Below are 23,114 nucleotides of genomic sequence, written 5' to 3'. Positions count from 1 at the left end.
GGCTAGTAGTTAGTACTAATCTATCTTTTAAAAAACTGAGAGTAAAAGTCAGGCTAAGTTTGTTCAGGTTAAGTTCTTTGTTACATTAACATTCAATTAAGCAAGTCGTTAAGTAATTTAAAGCTACTCTCCACCCTCTCCTCTCATAATTTCCATGCTGAGAGCAGTTGAACTTTTACACTAATGGGTATTAATCCGTCTCGTCGACTTGCGTCTCTCTCTCTCTCCTGCCTCCAGCAGTTGCTCTCTTATCTGGGCAGCCATGTTCTTTTGAGTCCTCACAGACTGATAACACGGCTCTCGTCTCAAGGTGTTGAAAGGGACACTACACCCCCCCACTCTGCTATGAACCTTTGACATGTAAATTTAACACAGAATGGAAGTTGTTTAAGTGAAAACAGTCAAACTTCTGATTGGCCCATTCACACCATATAGGGGTTAGAATTACTGCCATGAGTGGGGCATTAAAGCCCTAATGACTTCTATTGACCTGTGATTATTTCAACCTTACCTCCTGTTGTAGAGCGCTGGCTTTAAAAAAAAAAAATTTATCTATGGTGTCAGGTGATAACCAGTTAGGCAGAGTTAGTAAAAAATAATTGTAGTGTGGGTGTGTGTTCTTCAGTTGAAGTGCGTGGTTACTGTGCCTGGGGTTATAAATAATTAAGAGACTTTATTGCATCCCATCCCTGACACCCGGCCAACTTGGTTTTGTTACATAATTACAATTAGAATGAGCAGCTTTTCAACTACACACAGCACCATTTTATATATTTGAGAGGGCGATCTAAAACAGTTCTAATTTCACTAAAAAAAAATTAAAAAAAAAACAACTTCAACTTGTATTTCATAAATTGACATTTTTTAAAAAAAAAAAACAACTCCAACTTGTATTTCATAAATTGACATTTTACCATTAACTTGACATAAAAATGCCTTTTTACTGAATAACTATGACAATAGTTTATACTGCAAAAATAGCTTCAATGAGATTACATTCACTTTGAAGATCTTCTGCAACTAAACATATCAAACAGAAACAATATGGACCCCACCCCCTAAACACCACCCACCCCACCCCCAGGCTTCTCCACAGCTCATGTAGTCAAGTCGTAGTGCGACAAGAACAGAGGAAATATTAGCATTACGATTAGCATACAGTTGAATGAAGCCCGCAGCTTCAAAACACTGAATTTACAAACGCTGCTTCAACTCAAACCAAAGCTCTTATCACGGGACAAAGGAGTATTCCACTGTCGCTTTGTTCTCCGGTGACTAATCTATCAGGTTTTATGGCAGTAAAGATAATGTTATCACCCAGAAGCTTCAACTTCAACTCTTTAGATTTTTCTCCCTCAACTTGGTCACGACCAGCAAAACCAGCTACAAAATCAAAGAGGCGCTATTTGGGAATCATGTGAAGTTTAAAGCAAAGAAGTTTTGTTCTGCAGCTCCGTTACTCGTAATGGCTCCAACATGTGACACCCACAAGTTCTTTGGCTTAAACGCCTTTTTAGATTTTATGACAGTTCATTACATCATAAAACGTTCAAAACTACAACGTCTGTGCTACAACTGTTTCACCAAATCACGCAGTGAATCGATTGTCTTCAACTTTTTTTTTTTTTTTTTTTTTTAAATCCCCATGCCCAGGATCTCTGTCTCTCCATTGCCTCTCTTGGCCTCTCAGATCTCCTGCCTCTCATCCCACCACCAGTTACGGAGCCTGCAAAAATTCCTGAGTGAACGTACGCACAGCAACTCACATTTCACCATGTCACCTCTTGGCAATCACACAATGGCTTTCATTGTAGAAAAAAATTGAAATGTCCACGCACTCCTTATTTAGGAGATTTTTTTTGGGGGAAAATAGATTTAAAGAATAACAAACTATGGAACACGCACATTCCCTGCTTTATCCTCAACAGGAAGGTTGTATAAAATATAGGTTGTTTTCATATATTCTACAACTATGGGTGGAAAAAAAGTTGAAAGTACTCATTTAAAAGTACAGGTAATTATTTACCTCCATGGTTTTTATACACAATTCACTTTTTTAATTAAATAAAAAAGAAAAACCTCAATCGACAATATGTTGCTGGGCAGACTTTGACAGTAATGTTCAGATGAAAGAATTTCACCACTACTTAAAGGAATAATAATGTTTTTTCTCTGGGCCACGTCTTGGCATTTACTAAAGAAAAACTTTTAGCATTTTAGAGTTCAAAGGCCGAGGTCATTGCTCTCTGGCTGCTCAAGTGTTATTTTAGGGCCAAATGGGTGTGAGGGGTGCACCGGGGACCCATCACAGCTGGTCTGAGACCACCTGGACACACACTTTACTGCTGTCTACACACACATGAAAAAAAAAACAGTATGGAACTAACTTAACTACATTCAATCTCCTCCAAATTCCAAATTCTAACCTCATTTCCGCGGTGTATCAAAGCTTAACAATTCAAATTTAAATCTCCACATCTACATCTACCAAATCACTCTTACCTCTAAAAACAGCATCTTTCTCTCGCTCACACTCCCTTCCACAGCTTCCAGGTCAGGCAGCAGCACCGCTACATGCCTGTAACGTCAAGCTCAGCTGCTCCTCGATTAAATCAGATCCAGGTCCCACTCAGTCTGCACGTAATACCCCCGAGTCTCCACCTGACCCTAAAAAACTCACTTAGCTGTCCAAAAATGTTCAGGGTCCAAAGAGCAAAGAGGGGCACGGGGGAGAGGTGAGGTCTCTATCTGGACTGGCTGTGAACCCTGCGAGTGTGTGGGAGTGGGTTGATGTGTGTCTGAGCTCTTGGGGCAGCCGAGCTGTCGGCCCCTCCCTCATTCCTCCCTTGCACAGCAAATCACCCTGCACTTCAATCACACACACTACTCTCTCTCGCTCTCCCTCCCTCTCTCTCTCTCTCCAGAGTCAACACCCCCTCCCCCGTGACTCCCTTCCCCTTCCTCCCCTCCGTCAGAGTGACACCTCGGTCTCCACACACTCTCTCTCAGCCTCTACTCGACTGCAGGACTCCTGAGAGCCAAATGACACAAGCACTCATCTTCTTCCTCGGGCTTCTTCCTTTTTTTTATCTACATCAGATTTGATGGAATGAGCAGAAAATGAAAATGTGTTCTGACCCATTTCGGGAAATTGTATCCGCATCGTCTCTTTGACTCCCTATCCTCCCTCCTAGTCAAACTCTCTATTTATAAATAAATGAGTCCACACCCCACCCCCCCATCATTAAAGTTGAGGGTCACCTGCTCGACTAATGTCTTATTAATCTATTCAAGTCCACAAACTGCATCACGTAAAAACATTCGTTTTCCAGCTGCATCATTATCCTAACAATGTGGGTCTTTTTGGATGAAGGTTCGATCGTTAATGCTCTTGGATGAATAATAAAAATCCGAATCAATGTCTGTCTCTGATGCAGTCATTAGTCAAACGAAATTAACCCAAAGCTGAAACAACAGTTTTGGGTTTTGTTTTTGCCGTGTTTGAATGCGATGATCGTGACCATTATCGTGATCGTTAAAGTCATGCACGTGCAACATTGGCCCTGACTCAGCCTCTCTCCAACACAGCCTGAGAAAGTGTCTGCCTGCCTGAGGGCTGTTAACAGTCGGGTTTACAGAGGGTGGGGGCCAACTGCTCCTCCTGTAATGTCAAAGACATTACCTTCAAATGGTTAAAGATGTAGCAGAGATAGCATAAATTAGCACAGGAATCAGTTAAAAACGGGAAAAAAAGTCTTAGCGTGAGAAAACAGCTAGAAAATGGCAAAGAGAAGAACATTTAAAAAATGTTGCCATAGATTAATTAAACTGGAAAAATAAAACTTATCTACTATTATCAGTTTCTAAAAAATGTACTCGTAAATGACGCACTTAGCGACGGTACACCAAAAAAATGTCTGGAAGCAGCAACAATGGCTAAAATGATAGAGAGGTTAAAATTTTTGAGAGGTAGCTAATAATTAGATTAGTCCGAATAACCGAATAAACGAATAGTCCGAATAACCAAAAACTAGCTGCGATAAAAAAATGTGGCTAGTTTTAAATAATGAGGTGAGTTAGCACAACAATAAAAAAAATAACACTACTGGTTTCTGAAGAATTACCTCTGGATTCTACACGTCGGCGTCATTTAATAATTTAAAAGGCGGCTAATGATTTATCGTCGCTAAATTGAACTGCTTGGAGTCTCGTGAGTGTTTTTCTGGTTAAACATTGACCGGGCTTCTTCCTAAATCAACCTCATCCATCTCAGGAAGTTCTCACGCAGGGAACCTGTCCCCACAGAACGTCACTCACGTCCACGCCCCCTTCCTATTTTGGGGATGTGAATGAGTAAAAAGGACAGGGTCCCCCCCCCCCCCCTTAATCTCTCACTCGCTGCCTTTCAGTGGTGGTTATTGTCACACCAGGGGACTACCTGACAATTCATCACAACAAAAATGTGATTTTTTTTTTCATTTTAGTGTATACAACATCTACACATGACTTTTTAGTGTATACAACATCTATACATGAAACCGCAAACTGTGTAGAACTAGAGTGGAGAAAACCAGACTTTGTACTGGAGGGTAAGGCAGATGTGATTTATACAGAGAAGCCGTGCATCATCTGTCACCACAGAAGGCTGAAAGGCAGCATTAGCTTCATTTAAAGAGTCCAAAATGACAAATGAGTTTGCTCGATTGTCCAGCAGACAAAGGCTGCTGCTCCCCTGACAACCTCACAAAGTGACTTGCAAAGAGAGCAACGGGGCTGGTTGTCACATGCCAAATTATACCTGTTACGGGTGAGAAATGACTCTGTTTGCTAACTAGCACAGAAGAGCCAGCGCGGCTGGATGTGCGATTCTGTGCATGTGTTAGACGTTTATTTTCAGGCACATGTTTGAAATCGAGCTGAGCAAATTTGGGAAAAGTTCTGTTTTTTTTCTTTTTCTTTTTTTTTTTTTCCAGAGGTCTTGGCTCGGCTCTGCACAGGTCACCTTGGGTTTAAGTCTTGAAAGAAGTGCATTAAGTTTCCTGAGATATTTATCTGGATATGCATTTCAAAAACATAGGAAATCTTGTGTTGGGTGGACTGTTTTGTTTGGTTGCCAGACAAGTGCTTAATCCAAATAACAAAAACCATACAATGGGTGGGTGAGGAATGCTCTTTTGTGAATGGAAGACAAGTCCGAGGATGAGTGGCTTTGCCCCCTCAGACAATAGGTAGATATTGGTCCTTCAGACTAGGAACTGGGCCTCTGGCCAGAGAGACGTGGTCCTTTGGAAAACACAAGAGGACGGCTGACCTTCCTGTCTCCTTTGCTTCCTTTTGGAATAAAATGGCAAAGCATTCAGCAAAAGAAACAAAAACTTGGTTTAAATCTCATTAGCGAGGAGATGTTTGTTCATGTTTAAAAGCTTCTAATGGCCCTTAATTTGGTAGTTTTTCTGAGACGAGAACCTTCAATGTGGTGTCACACTGTGTCTTTCTTAAATGTCTCTTTTAGAGGACTCAGTGCTTTACAACAGCCACGAGTTGAACACAAATGGCTTGTGTGGTTTGTGCAGTTGTCCCAAATACAGGTTGGTCCCTTTAGGACCAGTGAACTGATCCAGTTTGTTGTACATGGGCCAGATACGTATTTCCATCTGGTCCACATTCTAGAGTAGGTTGGTATCTAGTTTGCAAGAACTAGACCTTAAGTATGACAACATTGACTTATATTAGTCATAGTCCAAACAGAAGTGGACTGAATATTGACCACATCACAATAAAATACATGAAGCCCACATTTGTTCTACCTGGGCCAGATCTTTGTTTTGTATGCTCCACATCCTTATGGTATCTCGGGGAGACACTTTGTGACATTAATTTTAAAAAATAATAATTCTAGGTTTAAAATCAAATGACCAACTCCGGCCCTCGCTCCATATGTTTTTTATTTAATCAGTCTTTTTCGTGGTCTTTCTCAGAAGAGTCTTCTTTCAGTGCAGGCAAAAGTCTGCAGACAAGATCTGGTTGTCTTTTCTATGCCTGAAATCCAAGACCAAGTCTGGACTACACACACTCACACACACTCACACACACACACACTTAGACATGCTCCTGGCACACACTTTTCATTTCACTTCTGGAACAGACCTCAACAGCTCAGTTGGCCTTTTCTTAACCTTTTGTGCTTCTCCATCAGTGACGGGCTTCATTTTCATTTCATGAAATCCCTTCACACCTGGACCCGACTACACCACTGTGTTTCACCCCCAGGAGGCAGGAATATCAGGGGACATGTCCTTGTGCTCATTCAAAACTGAAATCAACAAAGACGCTGACATGTCTCAACTCGTTGTTTGGCAGTTTGTCCGAAGAAGTCAAACACAGCTAACGGGCCAGAAAACCGGGCCAGAAAAATGGGCCAGAAAAAAGATTTTCTTTTGATTTACAATTGTTCCCAAGTCCAGTTATTCTATATAAATGTATTGCTTCACATAACTTTATCAACCCCCCCACTCACCCCCCCCCCAACCCTTCAGTATTGCCTAAGCCAATGTCTGGGTGGTGTGAGGTCAATGAGGCCTCGGGCAAGAACTCCAACGACTTCTAATTTGAAACAAGTTTCATCTGTTTGTATTTGCCTTTGGAGTTCACAGAGTTTGTAAACAGTGGTTCTCCGTAGAGACAGTTGATTTCGATTCAAAAACCCCAATGAGTGTAACTGGTTCTTCGTAGAGACAGTTGAGTTCGATTCAAAAACCCCAATGAGTGTAATGACATTTTGAAGTATTTATTCTTGATCAATTTATTCCTCCAAACTTTCTCGTTTTACTGGAAAATTCCTTTCCATTTTTTTGCCGTCTGACTTCCCGCCCGTGTGTTTCCTCTGATTTCCCTGCACCACTCTCACCTGTGTCACATTGATTTCACCTGTGTGTGTTTTCACCTCAAGTGCATAAATAGCCTCGGCTCCTGCCAGTTCGTCTTGTTTCTCCTGTCGCCTTTGTCTCCCTGCCTTCCTGCGTTTGTTGATTTGTTGTTTTAGGATTTCTTTTGGATTTTTTTTCTTGAGCCTTAACACATGAAGTGCAGCTGAGGACACTTTATGATCTACTTTCACTCACAGTTCAGTGTTTGGGTTCTGTTTTTAGTAAAGCAACAAGAGAGGTCCTTGAAAACAAAATTAACAAGAAACAAAGTTAAGAGAGTTGAAGCAAATAAATCACTATCAGAGGGAATTTTGAATTCTTGTGAAAGATTTTTAACTAAAGTCAGTCCTGACTTTATTAAAGACAGCCCTTCATGACTACATTTTAATTTTCTTCCACAGACTTTTGCCATGTGAACTCATCCGCTGTCAATATATCCAATCCCAGGCCCAGAGGACATCTCTTGTTCCTGATTGCTTTTGATTTTTTTGTCAGCACTGTCCCACTTTACAGAGGCCATATGCACCACAGCTGACGAACCGGCTCTCACACACATCCTACTGCATAAACAGCCCTTTAGATCTACATCTCAATTCGCTCTCTATTATGACCGCAGCATTCAGCTCCATTCACATTGACAGACGCCTCTCAGCAGCTTTTCACACCAGGAAATGGATCTCTGGTCATTTCCAACAAGGCCCACCAGCTCAACTGGCTGCTGCTGCAGTAGATCTGTGACAGTCTGCTGCTGCGGTCTCAACAGTGCAGTGTTAAATATTCCCTGACACTCCCCGAGTGGAGTGTGATTTAAGTTTCTGGCCATAAAAGTCTCGACTGGGGTTTGTTAACCACCGCTGGGTGTCACCTCCACACCTCTGGGACAATTGAAGCGACAATAAAAGTGCTGTAAAGTTCAGGAAATTGTCAGGTAACTGAGGATGGTAGTTTTACTACGTACCAACTTGACAAGGAGTTGAAATAATTTTTCATCAAACTCTATGTCCACATGAGTCGGGTGAGAAGCAAGCGCGCATTACTTTGAGCTTTAGTACCTTGAAAATGTGGTACTATCCAAAAATATGTTGTTTTAATGACAATGTGGCCAATTGCTGTATTTTCCGAACTTTTTTCATCTTCGGGCTGGGTTTTGACAATTGCTGTATTTTCTGAACTTTTTTCATCTTCGGGCTGGGTTTGCGACTTATATATTAAAATATATAATTTCGCACATTTGTCATTTTCACACTGAAACCCGCTAGATGGCACTCTAGGCTTGTGTACCAGTATTTGTTAGTCCTGTATCATAGAAAATGTACATGTTTATTTTCATACTGACAGCCGCTAGGGGGCACTCTAGGCTTGCGTACCAGTATCTGCTTCTCCTGTACCACTGAAAATGTACATGTTTGTCATTTTCACACTGACAGCCACTAGGGGGCACTGGTGTGACTTATATTCCAAAACAACTTATAGTCCAGAAAATACGGTAATTACATTTATGCTAACATAGAAGATAGCATAGCAGTTCCTAGATGAAGTGGACCTATCCTAGCGTAAGAACTTGAGGACATGCTAATAGTCTTGGAGCAAAGTCTCCTTTTTCTCAGAACACTACTGTTTTCTTTGTTGATCTCACATCTGTGCACTCTGACTCATTAAAAACACTACTCTGTTCTCATGGACAGACGTGAGATCAGCGTGTATTTTAGGTAAAGGTCAGGGACGAACCAGATCTGGTCTGACGTGGTCACGGCAAAGGCATCCATGATGCATTTTTAATGCCAGGTGTGAGCAGTGGGCGTCGGGACACGTGGATTCCAGGATTCTGCGTGTATCTGCAGTTACTGTTTTCCACCTATCAGTTACGTCATCTGGGTGTGCCTTATGTGAAGTAAGACCTAGACTCCAGTAACCAACATGATCCACCAGTTGTCGTTACATGCTCGACTCACTGCTGTCTAAAGCAGCTGGTTAAATGATTGCAAAATGGGGGGAGGGGGGGAATACTGTTATAGCAATAGTCTCACTGCAGCTACTGTTAGACTCTACATATATTATATGTCTGTCAGTGTTCATTACATTTCATGTCCTGACTATATCCCTGCACATGCTACCTATTATTCTGACAGTCAGGAGGATTTTCAGAAAATCCTTTTATTGCTCTGAGGCTAATCACATTCCCTTTGAAGCGAAACTGCCTTTTTACTTCTATACACCACATATGGTTTGTTCTACCTTATGTACAGAGGAGACTGACTCATTAGTAACGTCATTAGTTTTCCAAAATTTGGTGGAGTCGACCTTAAATTACCCTCTTAATACATGTCATTACCTGAATTAAATGAATGTCCTCTGTGCCCCTGAAGCCTACGACACTTTGCCAAGTTTTACTTGGATGCAAACCGCTTCATCAAATGATTAGCATCTGTGCAACCGATAGCAGATAAAATGATTACGTTTATTCCTAATTTCCAAACAATGGTAAACGAGATGTTAGGAAACCTAATGTTGGACCTTTCTGTATATGACAACAGGATCTGTTGGTATTGACAGTATCTACAACAAAGTGACATCTGCGATCCCTTGATGGATGGCTATGCCGACGGGGTATTTTTTTTGTTATGTTTGGCCTTCTGTGTTTTTTAATAGCACACATAACATGCTCCACTTGCCGGCATCATCAACTGTGCAATCTCTTATTTCAACTGTACAAACAGTTTGTTCTCCCAGTTCACCTTAGATTCATACTTGAGTTTTTCATTTCATTCTCGATCAAAAACTTTCACACGTTACATACAGGTAATTGCATTAGCTAATTAAATTAGCCAAAGTAAAATGGGGCTGAAATTTTTTTTTTTTCAACAGATTTTTAAAAGCAGCAGGGCTGAAATTAACTCTTTTTTTTCAACAGATTTTTAAAAGCAGCATGGCAACCTCCAGATCTGCCTTCCTGGTTTAGCTGTAGTAGCATAATCTATAGCCTTGTGGCATTAGCATTGAAGTTCCAAGATCATCTGTCCTCACATACCTGACAGTTTTAGCTTTGAAGATAAGTTCCATGATCATCTGTCCTCACATACCTGACAGTCAGGTAAATTACATCAACAAATAATTTGTATGTTAATGGTAGAATGTGTATTTAGTACAAAACAAACTGAATATACAGAGTCTGTTAATGCTAGCTTGCTAATCGCTAACATGTCAACCAGGAGGAGGCTCAATATTAGCTTGCTGAAATGTGGCCTATGACAGCTTAAATTAGCTCCCAATAGTTAAAAACAAGACTTTAAGTGACACTAGAATTCAAGTTTAAACTTTATACACTGAGATGCAGAGTTCAGGTTCAGCGAAGGCTTCTGATTGGACCAAAGACCCTGTAGTGTCGTTGTGTGTGTTTGAGGTGAAGTCGGGGGAGACAAAAATGGAGAGTCTTGTGCATCCTATCCAGCACTAATTTGATATTGTTAAGTGATGCATTCCTTTTTTTTAATAAACCCCAGAGGTCATCGAAAGAACAGCACTGAAAGACGTGTGTGTGTGTGTGTGTGTGTGTGTGTGTGTGTGTGTGTCGGAGAGCGAGCTTCAGTATAAAGTTAATAAAAACCTGAGCTTTTGTGCCGTCTATACAGCGTAAGGTTCAAAACAATGTTCTGAAATACAGCGCAGGCATGTGGCCCATTTATGGAGTCTACATTTGTGGGTAGGAGAGACGTGGATTTGTTGATGTGACGTCATAAAACCATGTAAACAATTCAGAGAATCACAGAAAAATGCAGAAAAAAAAAAAAAACCCTAATTGACATTCAGATGAGCAGGAGCGTACTGTAACATTTACGTGGGAAAAGTGTGTGTTGTGTTAGTGTGTGTGTGTGTTAGTGTGTGTGAGTGTGTGACACACACACACACATACACTCAATAAAAAGATAGATGTAGGCCAGAGAATGGGGTTGTGTACACAGAGGATTAAAGACAGGATCCTGCAGGGATGGCACTTCAGTCAAGTGGAACAGACAAGACAAGTGCGTGCACACACACACACACACACACACACATACACACACACACACACAGGGACAAACATTGGCTGTGGATTACACAACCAACATTCACACTTTCCAACACTTTCCCATAATTTGGCTCCAGAGAAGTGGGAACAGCGTGCCTTACCAATTCTGCAGCCTCAGGCACTTTACCTCACTCCGTCTGTAGTCGGAGCTACATGTGCTGGCACCGTCCTCCGTGTAGCCAGCTTTTGGACAACAGTGTGTGTGTGTGTGTGTGTGTGTGTGAGAACCCATATAGCTCGGAGTTACACGGCACATTCCCAGGGCTGTTTTTCTTTTTCCATTGAACTTTATCTCAGTTACGGAGCCAGCAATTTTGAGTGGGTGAGAGCGATTTGGAATAAAGGCCGATAAGAACACAGCTGAGTGATATCAGCTCAGCTCAGCACGGACACAGTAACGTTTCGGTGGCGGGTTCGGATGCCACTGGGGCGGCAGATATGGAGGCTACGTGTCACGTGAAAGTGGCTTTGAGTGCCGTGCTTAAATAAACTCACTATCACAGAGAAAGTAGAGTGGCTGCTCATTACCGGGGTGTTTGTCCTCCCCGTCCTCCTCCTTCTTCTTCTTCCGGGGGACTGTGGTTGAATTTGGCCAAGCAGACGCTGTTGGCATTCCACACTGACCCTCGAGTAGCGAACCTGAGGTTCATGGGTAAACAGACACAACCAATTGGTGGGTGTGCGAGGTGGAGGAGCGTCTCAGCCTCTCTCTCTCTCTCTCTCTCTCTCTCTGTCTCTCTCTGTCTCTTTGACCCCCTCCCTCCTCGTCTTCCTTTACAGCCATATCCTTACTTGGCCTCCCCGTGAATTCAGACCTACCTGACAGTTCTGACTAAAACCTTCTGGGTTTACTATCAGTCCTGCTCGGCGACAAGCTCAGCTCTCTAAACACACACTGAACGCTAATCTGCAACAGATGGGAGTCAGGCAGCGGAGGAAGTAGTATAAAAAAAAGGATATACTGCATATTTATATCCCCTCTGAACCAAACGATTGGGTTTCAGTCAGGGTCCAAGCAAAGTCAGGGGGAAAGTTGTTATGATGAGCACCACAGCAGCTCCCAGGGGCTTCACTGGACTTGCTGGGAGATATAAGCCGTCCATCTGCAACCAGACATATTAAAGTCCTTGAGGGACATTCCTGGGACTACTTTCTAAGTGCACCGCACGTTTTACGAATGTCAATTTCCATTATTCCGTCCAATCTGGGCAAAAATAATAAACTTTTAACGTCTTGGGTTGCAGAAAAACTTGCTTTCAAAGACACTTGGCCTACTTAGCGCTGCCTGACCTGAGGTTCCCTCTCTGCTAATTAGGTATTTGTATGCTATTTGGATGTAAGAGAGCAAGCTAAATAGACTCACTAAATAACAATTTCACCAATGTATGTATACCTAGGCCACTGTGGTGTAATGGTTGCTGCTTGAAAAATGAATGCTTCTGTGCCTGCGCAGATAAACTTTAATATCTCGCAATAGCACATTTCAGACATTTACATCTCTAACCTGACATTCTCTCTCTGCTAATTGGACATGTATGTGCTATTTTGCTGTTGGCAAGCAAGCAAGATAGTTCTTCAAAATGCACAAGAGCAACATTTCTCTCATGTCTTTCATCGTAAAACGCTGTATGAGACACTTAACTGAAAGTTATTATTTTTTTACAAACTCCTTTTGGAGAATATTTGAAAATATATATTTTTATGAAGTTTTGATTTAAGTAACAACGAAATATGTTAAAAGTTACCATTTTCTGCAGTAAAGTACATGTTTCTGTACATGCTGAAGATGCAAAATCTCCAGCAGTCGTACTTGTGTACTTGCTGAAGATGCAAAATCTCCAGCAGTCTGCAGACAACAAATTCAGATTTGAGTGGCCGGACATCTTGGTTGAGTGTCGGCGTGTTTGAGTGGGAATGTAATGAAACGTTAGATCTCAGAGCGCCTCCAACGGTCCAGTTTGTCACATGGAATTAGTCTAGTCTAGATTTACTCTTTAAAAGACGACTAAAAAGTAGCACAGAAACCCCAACGTGCACGTGTGCACATGGGAGCAAACAACCACACATATGTTGGATTTCACGGTCGGCTGGTTACAGATAATGAGCGCCTGGACCCCCAGTTTACTGTCTGGTTTTTGAGGTCATTAGTAAAAACTCAAGAGACATTTATTTACTGCCTCATTAATGCAAGTGGCAATTTGAGCCGCCTTTCACAGGAAGGGGAGAAGGATTGTGCAGACCTCACAGCACTGGAACCCAGACAACACTCAAATCACTGTTTGTATTGGTTTTGCAGACAGCACTCCGGAAGCCCCCCAGCTTTCATCAGCTCATCACTGTGGCTGCGTCAAATGTAACGTTGAGCTTCTCTTACTGATGATTGGTCTGAAGGATAAGCTTGACTGCCACCCCACTGCCAGATCAGATCTTGTTTTTAGAAGCAGGGTTTTGGCCACATAATTTACCAAGACAACTTACCCACAAAAATCTCTTTTTTTTTTTTTTTTTTTGTAAGAACAACAAGAGTCCAATCATCATCTCTTGCAATGAAAATATCAATAACAGCAGCACCAGTGACTACAAACCACCAAGAGCCAGACTGATGTTTCTCCTTAAAGTAAACAACTTGTGCGACATTTGGTGATTTTGGTGAAAATCCTGTAATTTCCCCCTACTCGCCATCATTTGTAGTGTTTATCGCAACAGGCAATTTCCTGACCCCCAGTGGCATCAGATTGGATGAAACCATTTCCCCTTTGGATGAATATGAAGGCTGCTTTTCCTCTGGGAAGCGGAGCAGAGATACAGCCTCAGATAGCACGTGTCCTCAGAGACCTGTGCAGAGACAGAAGACCACCCAGATGCAGAAGTTTAAGTATATACTTCGGCGCTGACACGTCTTCCTGAAGTTGTGCAACGTCTTACCTAGTAAGACCAGACAGCGTTCAGTATAAAAGGTAGAGCCAATAAAAGGTGGAGCGAGGAATTCGTGGACGCCTTCTGTCTTTTTGCCAGCTGTGCAGATAAGCAAGGAGCCAGAATCCATGTCTGGATTTAAAAAAAAAATTAAAATCATAACTGTTGCAGCCTTTGTTCCTTTGTTCTAGGGCAAATGAGAAAGGCTAGCATCAAGATTTAAAAAATGAGGCTGGAGATGGAAGGTGAACACAAAAAAAAGGGGGAGAAGAAAAAGAGAAAACATAAGGAGCAGACTGTCCCTGATTAGGCCTATGAAGAGACATGCAGCTCAAGGGCCTGTCATAGCCTGAAGAACACAATGTCCAACACATGAGACCACATGAGACCAATTTAAGAAAGACCTGAGCCAAGTTTCGGTCTCCTCAGGCAAGCAGCCAAACACCCATCCCGAATCAGACGTAAAACACTTCCCTATATATCCTTGTTTTATTTTGTAAAAATTCAAGAATCGCAATTACTTTATTTTTCAGGTTTTTTTTAAAATATATTTTATAACTGAACGGTAATTGTGGCCCATGTTTTAAGGGCCTGTTTCAGTTCGGTCTCTTAAGCTGGTTTGAAAACATGAAAACCACCAAAGTGTCAATCTGTGAAACACCATTCCTGGAGTTTGGCTTTGAAAGTTCTCACATCGTGACGGTAACGGCGTCCGAATGATGTATCACCTCCCTCCGAAAAAATCCCAGCATGTGTTAGGGAGACCTTTTAATGTTTTTCCATATCAAAAACAAAACGGAAAGCTATCATTTGTGTCGCGCCTCAGGGTGGTCATTTGACTGGAGTAATTATGTGGTTGTTGTACTGGGATCCTGTCTTTCTACTCCAGACTCTTCTACCTACACTGTTTACCTTCACTTGAGCTTTTAAGCCTTATAATTATTACCATCTAATAATCGTCACCTTTAATGTCTCCAGAGCTTTCGTCGCCGTAGCCTGGCAGTGTCTGGGCAGATGTGTGGCTTTTTCTCCGCATGTGCGAGGGGGCTTTAATCATCATCAAATAGAAGTGCGTACGGGTAATTAAGCTGGTGCCAAATCGACTCTCACTTGCAGGCACGAGTCAGGAACTCTCACCACCGACACCTCACTTTTTGCATCACTACAGCAGGTGCTGCAGGCATTTTTTTCTCCTCATTTCAGCTGCAAGTTTTGACACAGAAAGGCGTGCGGCTCCCTCTCGGAGCTCATCCGTCAGTGTCTGGTGTTCTTTCTAAGCCCTGTATTACTTGTCCTCGCCACAAGCTGACCATAATACCAGGCTTGTGGAGCCAACGCGGCCCACAGTTTGGTCTGAAAGCACTCAATGAGCGCAAGGATCACGATTAGTCTTCATACATCAAGTCCTGTCGTCTCTGGCGGAGCAGCGGCCTGTGGTCAGCGTAAGCCAACACGCACATGCAAAATACGCCTGTCTTTCACCATTTGTAAAGCAATATTTCCTCGGAAAAATGAAAGACATGAAAATGGTCGCCTCATTCTGTGCGGATAAAAAGAAACCGGTCTTTAAGGCTACAGTCTGAGTTAGCATGCGCATTACTCAATTCTGACTCGACATGTGTCTTTGATCTGACTCTGTGATATTATACCATATAGTATGGCACTGCTCTCTGAAATTGCACGCATGAACACAAAGGTACTCTTCAAACCAGAGTCATGTGTTTCACAGAAACTGTCATATTTATGAGATTCTAATTTATAGCACATATGGGCTACATATCGGCTCTCGGACCACATACTGACGTGACATCGATCTGATTTAATAGTCTGAATTGCAATCACGTTTTCTTTGTTCACGTAACGTAAAAAAAAGAAAAATCAAAAAAAGTCGCTTCAGCCGAAAGAGTTCAAATATTTAAACCCAAACTGTACCGAGATGTGAACAGCTAAGTCCAGTTATTTGTCTTCACTTGACCTGTTAGCTGTTAGCATGTACGCTCACAAGGAGTGCTTACTTATAAGCTAAAAGCATATCTTGTCGTTACGTTGTTATTTCAGTAAAAGTTACCATGCTCTTCTTCGCTAGTATCCGCTAATGATGCTAGCTAGTTTACCCCTTACGTGTGTTTGAAATGTCACAGTTCAACTCAGGCTAAGCTAAGGCCTCATACTAACGTGACATTGATCTGATATGAAATGCCGAATTGTATTGGATCACGCTAAAACTTCAGTTATTTAAACGCAAAGTAGCTAAAAAATGAATGCTTTTTTTTTTACATTTTTTTTTTTGTTTATGGTCTTTATGGTGCCTCGCGTGCACTCACAATGCTAACGAGCTGGACTTTGAGTAGTTCCTTTTTATTAGTAATAGAGACATGTAGGTTAACGTGTTTACCTGTGTTTACGATGTCATTGTTGGAGTCAGGCTAACACAAAAAGAGTTTTCTCTCGTGTCACGTACAGACACTGAGCAGCGACACAGCAAACAGCCTGCAGCGCTGGGTGTTTCCAGTCTAACATTCTCAGGATCACCTCCAGGCTCATTGTATTTCTCTTCTCCCGAGAAACGTCTGTTCCGCATCATTTAACGCCCTGCGTCTTCTTTTCAGTAACTGGCGCTTCATACAAAAATACGTGCATGCGTGTGTGTGTGTGTGTGAAAAGTCTGAGGTTTGGAACCATTTGAACAACCCCACACTTGATTAATTTCAGTCTGACAGTACAAACCTGCTCGTGTACACATGACGGTCTGAGGCATTAGACTGACAGCGCTGCACAGACATAACACTGTTGACCTACCTGTGTGTGTGTGTGTGTGTGTGTATGTGTACTATGGATTCCGTTTATTTAATCTTCTGTCAATCTGTGCTCCAACTAAAACACGCGGACAGACAAAAACCCTTGCACAAACCCCTGAGAATCTGAACCAGCCAGCAACAAAACCAGCCTGCGAGTAGACACCGCGGGTTCACGATTAGTATTTTATCATCTGTAAATTTGTCAAGAAGCAGTTTACGCACAGTATTTCCATTGTTAAGGACGCCAAGAGTCATTAATGCAGCACAGGTTAGAAAACAGTCCTGGTGTTATTAAAAAAATTACAGTTATGTCATCTCTGAGCTGGACCTCTAAACATGGCGTAAAACGAGTTTTTTTTTAAATTTATTTTACTGCAGTAATCACATGAAGTGTTTAAATTGAGAGACCAGTGGCAATAAAACCTACAACACCACCGGTTCGCACAGCGAGGACGGTTTTCCAAGAGACCGTCCAACAACATCATAACAATCTCCAGGCTGTGTTTCCTCTCTGGCACTCACGCCGAGCTGGAGAGCGGGAATCTGGGCCACAGATGAGCCAACTCAGAGCAGTACTGTGAACACGGCGAAGACATGTCATGAGGCTAACCGTTTTGGAATCGAACATAAACAAAAAGTCAGAGGATTTTTTTTTCCACATATATCCCTTCACTGCCGCTCTTTGTCGACGACATTGTCACAAAACCACATTTGTTCAACTTCACTGTTGGATAGTTGCCTGTGAGTTCCTGCACAGTGAACAGAGCTTTAAAATCTATGAATACAGAATAAACGTTTTGTCCACTAGAGGTCAAACATTCCGATCATTACTGCTGCTACTTCTTAACCAAACTCTCCCATGTGGTCCAAATAGCTGACCCATTAACGGCAACTCAACTTCCTGAGTTCAAAAACTCTTAAAGTCAAATACAAACAAATGCCCAAGAACCGTACCGTACCGTACCGTACTGATGAATGTGTTCTGGTTGTGGCTGGATCTGAAAATTTGCCAAGAATTTCGACTCGCAGTACAACAATGGCGTATGAAGTGACTGCTTTGTTCCAAGTACACACAGTTACTGCACTTTTCCATAATATTTAGCAGCATTTCGGTGCCGCAGCAGAAGCGATCACTGCAACTGTCCGGCACCGTGAGATGAAAAAATGTGTCTCAACATTCTGCCCTCTGAGCTTTGGGAAAGAAAAGCAAGGCATCATTGAACACTTTTTTTTGAAAAAAATAGTTCCAGATTGTCTTGAATGAAAAAAAAAAATAGTTCCAGATTGTCTTGAATTTGTCGATGACTTTTGACTACTTGTGTAGTTATTTGTGCAACTATTGCAAAAGACAGAGACTTATTAACAGAGACTTGGCAGAGCACGGCACGTCATACCCCCAGCAAAGAGCAGCAGAGTCAGGCTGACCAGCCTCCCACAGAGGGAAGAATATTCCTGAGTCACCTGATCCTCTGCTCTGCTGATCCGGGATCAGCTAAGTGAATTTACAGCTTTGCAGTTTATTCCTCCGACAACATCATCCGACCCCCCTCTCTGTCCTCTGGATTATAAATCAAAGCCAAATTGAAAATTAAATTAAACAAGCATAAATTCAAATCTTCACTTCTCACATTTGATACTTCATTAATCACGACATTTGAGGAGGTGGGAGGAGGAGGAAAAAAAAACAAAACAAAAAAACAAACCCAGCACTAACCGAAGCCTGCACGTCTCACTGCAGCATCTTTATCTCATCAACCACTAGGTGCCACCACTGGCTTCAATACCGATCCCTCACACGCCATTACAGGGTTCATCATCAGCGCTGAGACTTTCTCTCTCTCTCTCTCTCTCTCGCGCTCAGACTTTCTCTCTCTCTCTCTCTCTCTCTCTTTCTGTCTGTTTCATTTTCGAACTCTCTGTAGTAACACGAGCCAGGATGACTGTACTTAAAAGATTAAAAACACTGGAAAGAAATCTGTTTGAACTGTCAGCGGGGGAAACACGTTGTTTTTGCACCTGTTTTAAATATGGATTTATGACTGTGGAGGAGAAAAAGTGTAAAGTGTGGTGGAAGAGCTTCACTTTGTAGAGTTTCTGTGGGTCTGAGATGTGGTTTGTCAACGCTGCATCAGGAGAGAGAGAGACAGAGAGACAGAGAGAGAGATTTTTTTTTGACTCCTCCGACAGGCAGCAGCTGAGTCCACACATCTGGAGACCAAAATGCACCAACCCTTCATTAACTGCGTCTTTACGCACAAACTCGCACTTTCAGACTTGCGCCCCCTTCCTCAGATCTCCAAATCCACACTCTCTCACTTTCTCCCACTCCTAACTCTCCCCAGTCTTTCAGGGGGGTGGGAGTGAGGGGGGGAAGAAAACTCTGCCACACAGCATCAGCTACAACTCAGCTTTGTGGCCAAGAAGTCACGGCGAGACCAAATCCATTCCATATTTCATGACGCACGAGAGAAACCGAACCCTTGTTGAGGGTTTTTTTTTTTTTTTTTTTTTTTTTTGAAGGTGTACACAAAAGTAGAAAATTCATTTCAGCAGACACTGATGTTCCACACTCACCTTTCAGAAGAGTCAGCTCGACCGGAGATGGGTTGAATATTCCTTTTTTTTTTCCTCCTTTGCTTTTAAAAAACAAAAAACAAAAAAAACCAAAGTCACTCCTGTGGATGAGGCATCCGTGCTGACCGCAGATCTGCGAACACAGCGCTCTGCTGTTCTCCTGACGCAGCTTGGTGGAGGTGCAGCAGAACTCCAGTCAGGTCTCTCGGTGCATGGTCGTGGACGGGGCAGCAGTGGAGAGGAGGACGCTGACACACACACTCACACACACTCACACACACTCCGGGGCTGAGCGCTGCGCAGCTCTGGCGTCAAGTTAAAGCGTCGAGAAATGACATTAGCTCTGCTGTGCGCTCATTGGCTCAGGCACAGCGTCTCCTCTTCCATCCCTCCCTCCTCCCTTTTCTCCTCACACACACCCTCCCTCCCTCCCTCCTTTCTTACAGGAGTGAGTATTCTGTACATCCACGCCTGTGTGCATATTTTACAGCGCAGGTGCTAAGGTATAAAAAAAAGGGCGAGACGAAAGTAGGGTCTTTATTTAGCAACACGGTGAAAACAAGGGTCAAAGGTTGAGTTTAAACACTTTCACAGACCCTCTTGATTTTGCAGTATTTTAATGTTTAAGATGCGTCGAAGATTATATAGATAGAGGATCCAGTGATCACGTGGTGGACGGGCGGTTGGAGTACACAAAGTACACAAATGAAAGTACTTTTATGGTCTGTAAAGTTAGACAACACAGTCACTGTGGGAGCATCAGTGACGTAAACGGAAAACGATACAATCATATCTGTATGTGAAATATATATTTATATATGTATGTATATATATATAAAATATATGTAAATATATACATATATTTCTCTATATATGTATATCTGTGTGTCTGTATATATATATAAACATGCATTCATATGTCTCTATATGTGTATAAATGTATAAACATGTGTATATATGTGAATATATATTCACATATATACACTTATATATGTGTATATACATATAGTGCATATACATACATGTTTATATATACAGACACATATATACATATATAAATATCCATATAGTTTTACATACAGATATATATAAACATATATATGTGTATGTGTGTATATAAACTTTACCAAAAGGCTTGGAAATAATGAAACAACAAACATGCTCCTAAGGACAAAAAAAGCCTGAAAGAACAACCCCCCCCCCGCGAAGGGCACTCACAGGGCAGAACCTGTGTTCTCACCGTCCTGGTCGATGACGCCATGATGTTATTTATAAATGCCTTGAATGCAAACGCAGCGACACGCGGCGCTCGTCTCCCACAGACACAAACATCTGTGGTATAAAAACAAAAACAAAAGCCAACCAGTAACGTCACCCATTAGAACGCAGCAGCAATTATGCAACAAAACTTTCTCCGTTGCGAGTCAGAATTGCCCCGACAACTGCAACTTGATCTGATTTATGAAGGTTTACGACAGAGTTCAGTGAACGCACCGGTCTCCACTCCCTGGGTTACACATGTACAACACGTGAACGCCGTACAGCAGCCTCCTGAAACACACATCTGACACTGGGTCATGAAGCACCCAGGTGTTATTTACTGCACAGTGTGTTATTCCGGGCCCTGCCCCGACACTTGAGCCCATGTTTCTATGTCCGCTATTTCAATAATCTGGAGGGCCTTCCTTCGCTCGTCATCAATCACCGCAGAAATGAACGAGTGTCAGACGAACCCCCGCTGCTGTTTTCTTGGAAAGTGACTGTCACAAACCACACCCACTGATGCTAATGGCTAGTAAAAAATATACCATTTTTTTACAGCTGGATTGCATCACTTCCTGAGTGGCGTTTGCATTTCCTTCCGTGTGTTGCTGGGGGGGTTTCTCACCAGAGAGTCTGTAACTAGTCCATAATCACACAGGTTGGGAATTGGGTTAAGTAGGGGCTCTAAATTAAGCGTAGGTACACAGGGACCTGTGGTTGGCCACTATCCAGTCCACTGCGCACCATTCATTTCGCCCTAATGCCATCTGGGATTAGCTCCAGTGCCAGCTGCGACCCTGGACAGGATGAAACAATTAAATTTTTTTTATTTTTTTAAATTTCCAATTGCAGGACGTACAGAAACAAGTACTTGGTTTAATGTTCATGTCTTTGTGAATTGGGCTTCGTGTTCGTTTTATGTGGGTCACATCATCAACATATGGGCAACTGGTATGTGCTTGAATCTACATGAACCATACATTCAAATTTTGGCTGATCTGAAGTCAGTGTTGACATGTCGGCCATATTTATATTATGGTTGGTTGATGAGACCAGTGTGAGCCGGAGCACGTATTGATTTTCCCACAGGGCACCAACAAATAACAAACTCTAAAAAGTAATAAAAATATAATGTAATATAATGATTGTTCTAACTTTTTTTTACAAAATTATCTGTTGCGGCCGTCGGTGAAAAACACGTATCCTTGAAGTGTCCTGCGGGCCAGGAGTAAAATGATCTGTTGTGGCCGTCGGTGAAGAACACGTGTCCTTGAAGTGTCCTGCGGGCCAGGAGTTTGAGGCTCTATTATGTTGGAAATGCATAGTTCCTGAAAGCATCTTTCAATCCTGCAATCCACACTTTTTTTTCAAACCGAGAGACAAGTGAGGAACAAAACTCTAAACCGTTCCATTCTTCAGTCACAGTGTATAACACTTTTAGACACAGAGATGTGTGTGAAGAAATATAAGGTTTCAGATATTCAGCAGGTCCCTGACTTCAGGAGCGGTGTGTGGACTCAGCTTTCAGTGCGAGCTGCGAAGTTAGCCGAGGGAATAGAGCCGTTTCAATGTCCATGAACCTGGCAGTGGGACAGACGCAGCAGGTCAAACAGTGTGGCTTATTGTCCCTAAGCTGCCAGCCAAGCAGTCGGCCCACACAGCGAGGGACCGGCGGACGCCCTCGTTCACCCTGCTGGCTGCTGCTCTGACAGCATCTGACAGCTTGATTTACAACTCGCACTTCAGCCCTTCGGCTGTGCTCTTATCCAGAGGCTTCGACTGTATAAGTAAGGCAGTAGAAGCGGCTTTAATTCATAAATCAAACAAGAACTGAAATTGGCCAATGATGTGGTTTCTCCGGCCTGTGCAACATCCAAACATCCAAAGAGTTTTTTTACCTTTGCCATAACATTTGGTGTTTCTTCAGGCTTCTCGGTACTTGGTGCAAATAACTGCACACGTTTTAGCATCTGCACCACCCGACGAACAGCCATGCTGTAGCTGCTGGACTTTTTAATAGGAAATCTGATCATGTCCAGTGTCCTGATTGCTCTCGCTCCACCTGTTCCCTCTACCTGGGTGCAGAATAGAGCCCCTCTCTGTGCTTCGCCCCAGGTCTTTGTGCTCTCACACAGACATTCTGTAACATTACGCCCATTTACAGCAGACACAGGCAGAGGGACAGAGGTATAAAGGTAGACCTATAGGCTTACACATGCAGCCGGGGAGAGGAAGCTAGGATTGGCACCGCGCAGGACAGCACAAAAGGGGCCTCCCGGCTGCTAAATCCTCACCCCCGTCACCTTCCGGTTGCGTGGAAAAGTGTTGGATGAAAGGCGCCGCATGTTGTACGTCCCCGATCCGTCCCTTTTATCTTTGTCATGCTCCTTTCTTCGTGGAAAACAATCCAGATTGCTGTGGGACTGCTCTCTTTGTGGACGAGGCTTTGATAAAAAAAAATAAAAAAAGAGGGATGAATAGAAATCTATTACCAAGGGAAGCTATTTCCTTATCTGCATATCTACTGTAGCCGCAGCATTGAAACAAGAATCACATCTGCATCGCACCAGG

General features: G+C 42.6%; 1 protein-coding gene across 3 annotated transcripts in view; it reads right to left on the bottom strand.

Moving 5' to 3' along the window:
- Window positions 1-19,722, bottom strand: part of prickle1b (prickle homolog 1b) — a 28,262-nt gene extending 8,540 nt beyond the window's left edge. Inside the window, exon 1 of one of the 3 annotated variants that reach the window (XM_008315771.3) lies at window positions 19,281-19,722. Coding sequence is in view for 1 of the 3 variants with exons in the window: in XM_008315770.3 (XP_008313992.1) it covers window positions 2,503-2,517 (15 nt within the window). In the remaining 2 variants the exon portion in view is untranslated. Of the gene's footprint in view, window positions 1-2,502; window positions 2,518-11,520; window positions 12,683-19,280 lie in introns of those variants that run through there. The other 2 variants (XM_017034344.2, XM_008315770.3) reach the window with 2 other exon arrangements.
- Window positions 19,723-23,114: the final 3,392 nt, after the last annotated feature.

Source organism: Cynoglossus semilaevis, chromosome 8 (genome assembly GCF_000523025.1).
Source record: "Cynoglossus semilaevis isolate Cse_v1.0 chromosome 8, Cse_v1.0, whole genome shotgun sequence".
Lineage (NCBI taxonomy): Eukaryota > Metazoa > Chordata > Actinopteri > Pleuronectiformes > Cynoglossidae > Cynoglossus > Cynoglossus semilaevis.
The sequence above is the reverse complement of the archived record's forward strand: the minus strand, read 5'-3'. Positions and strand labels throughout refer to the sequence as shown.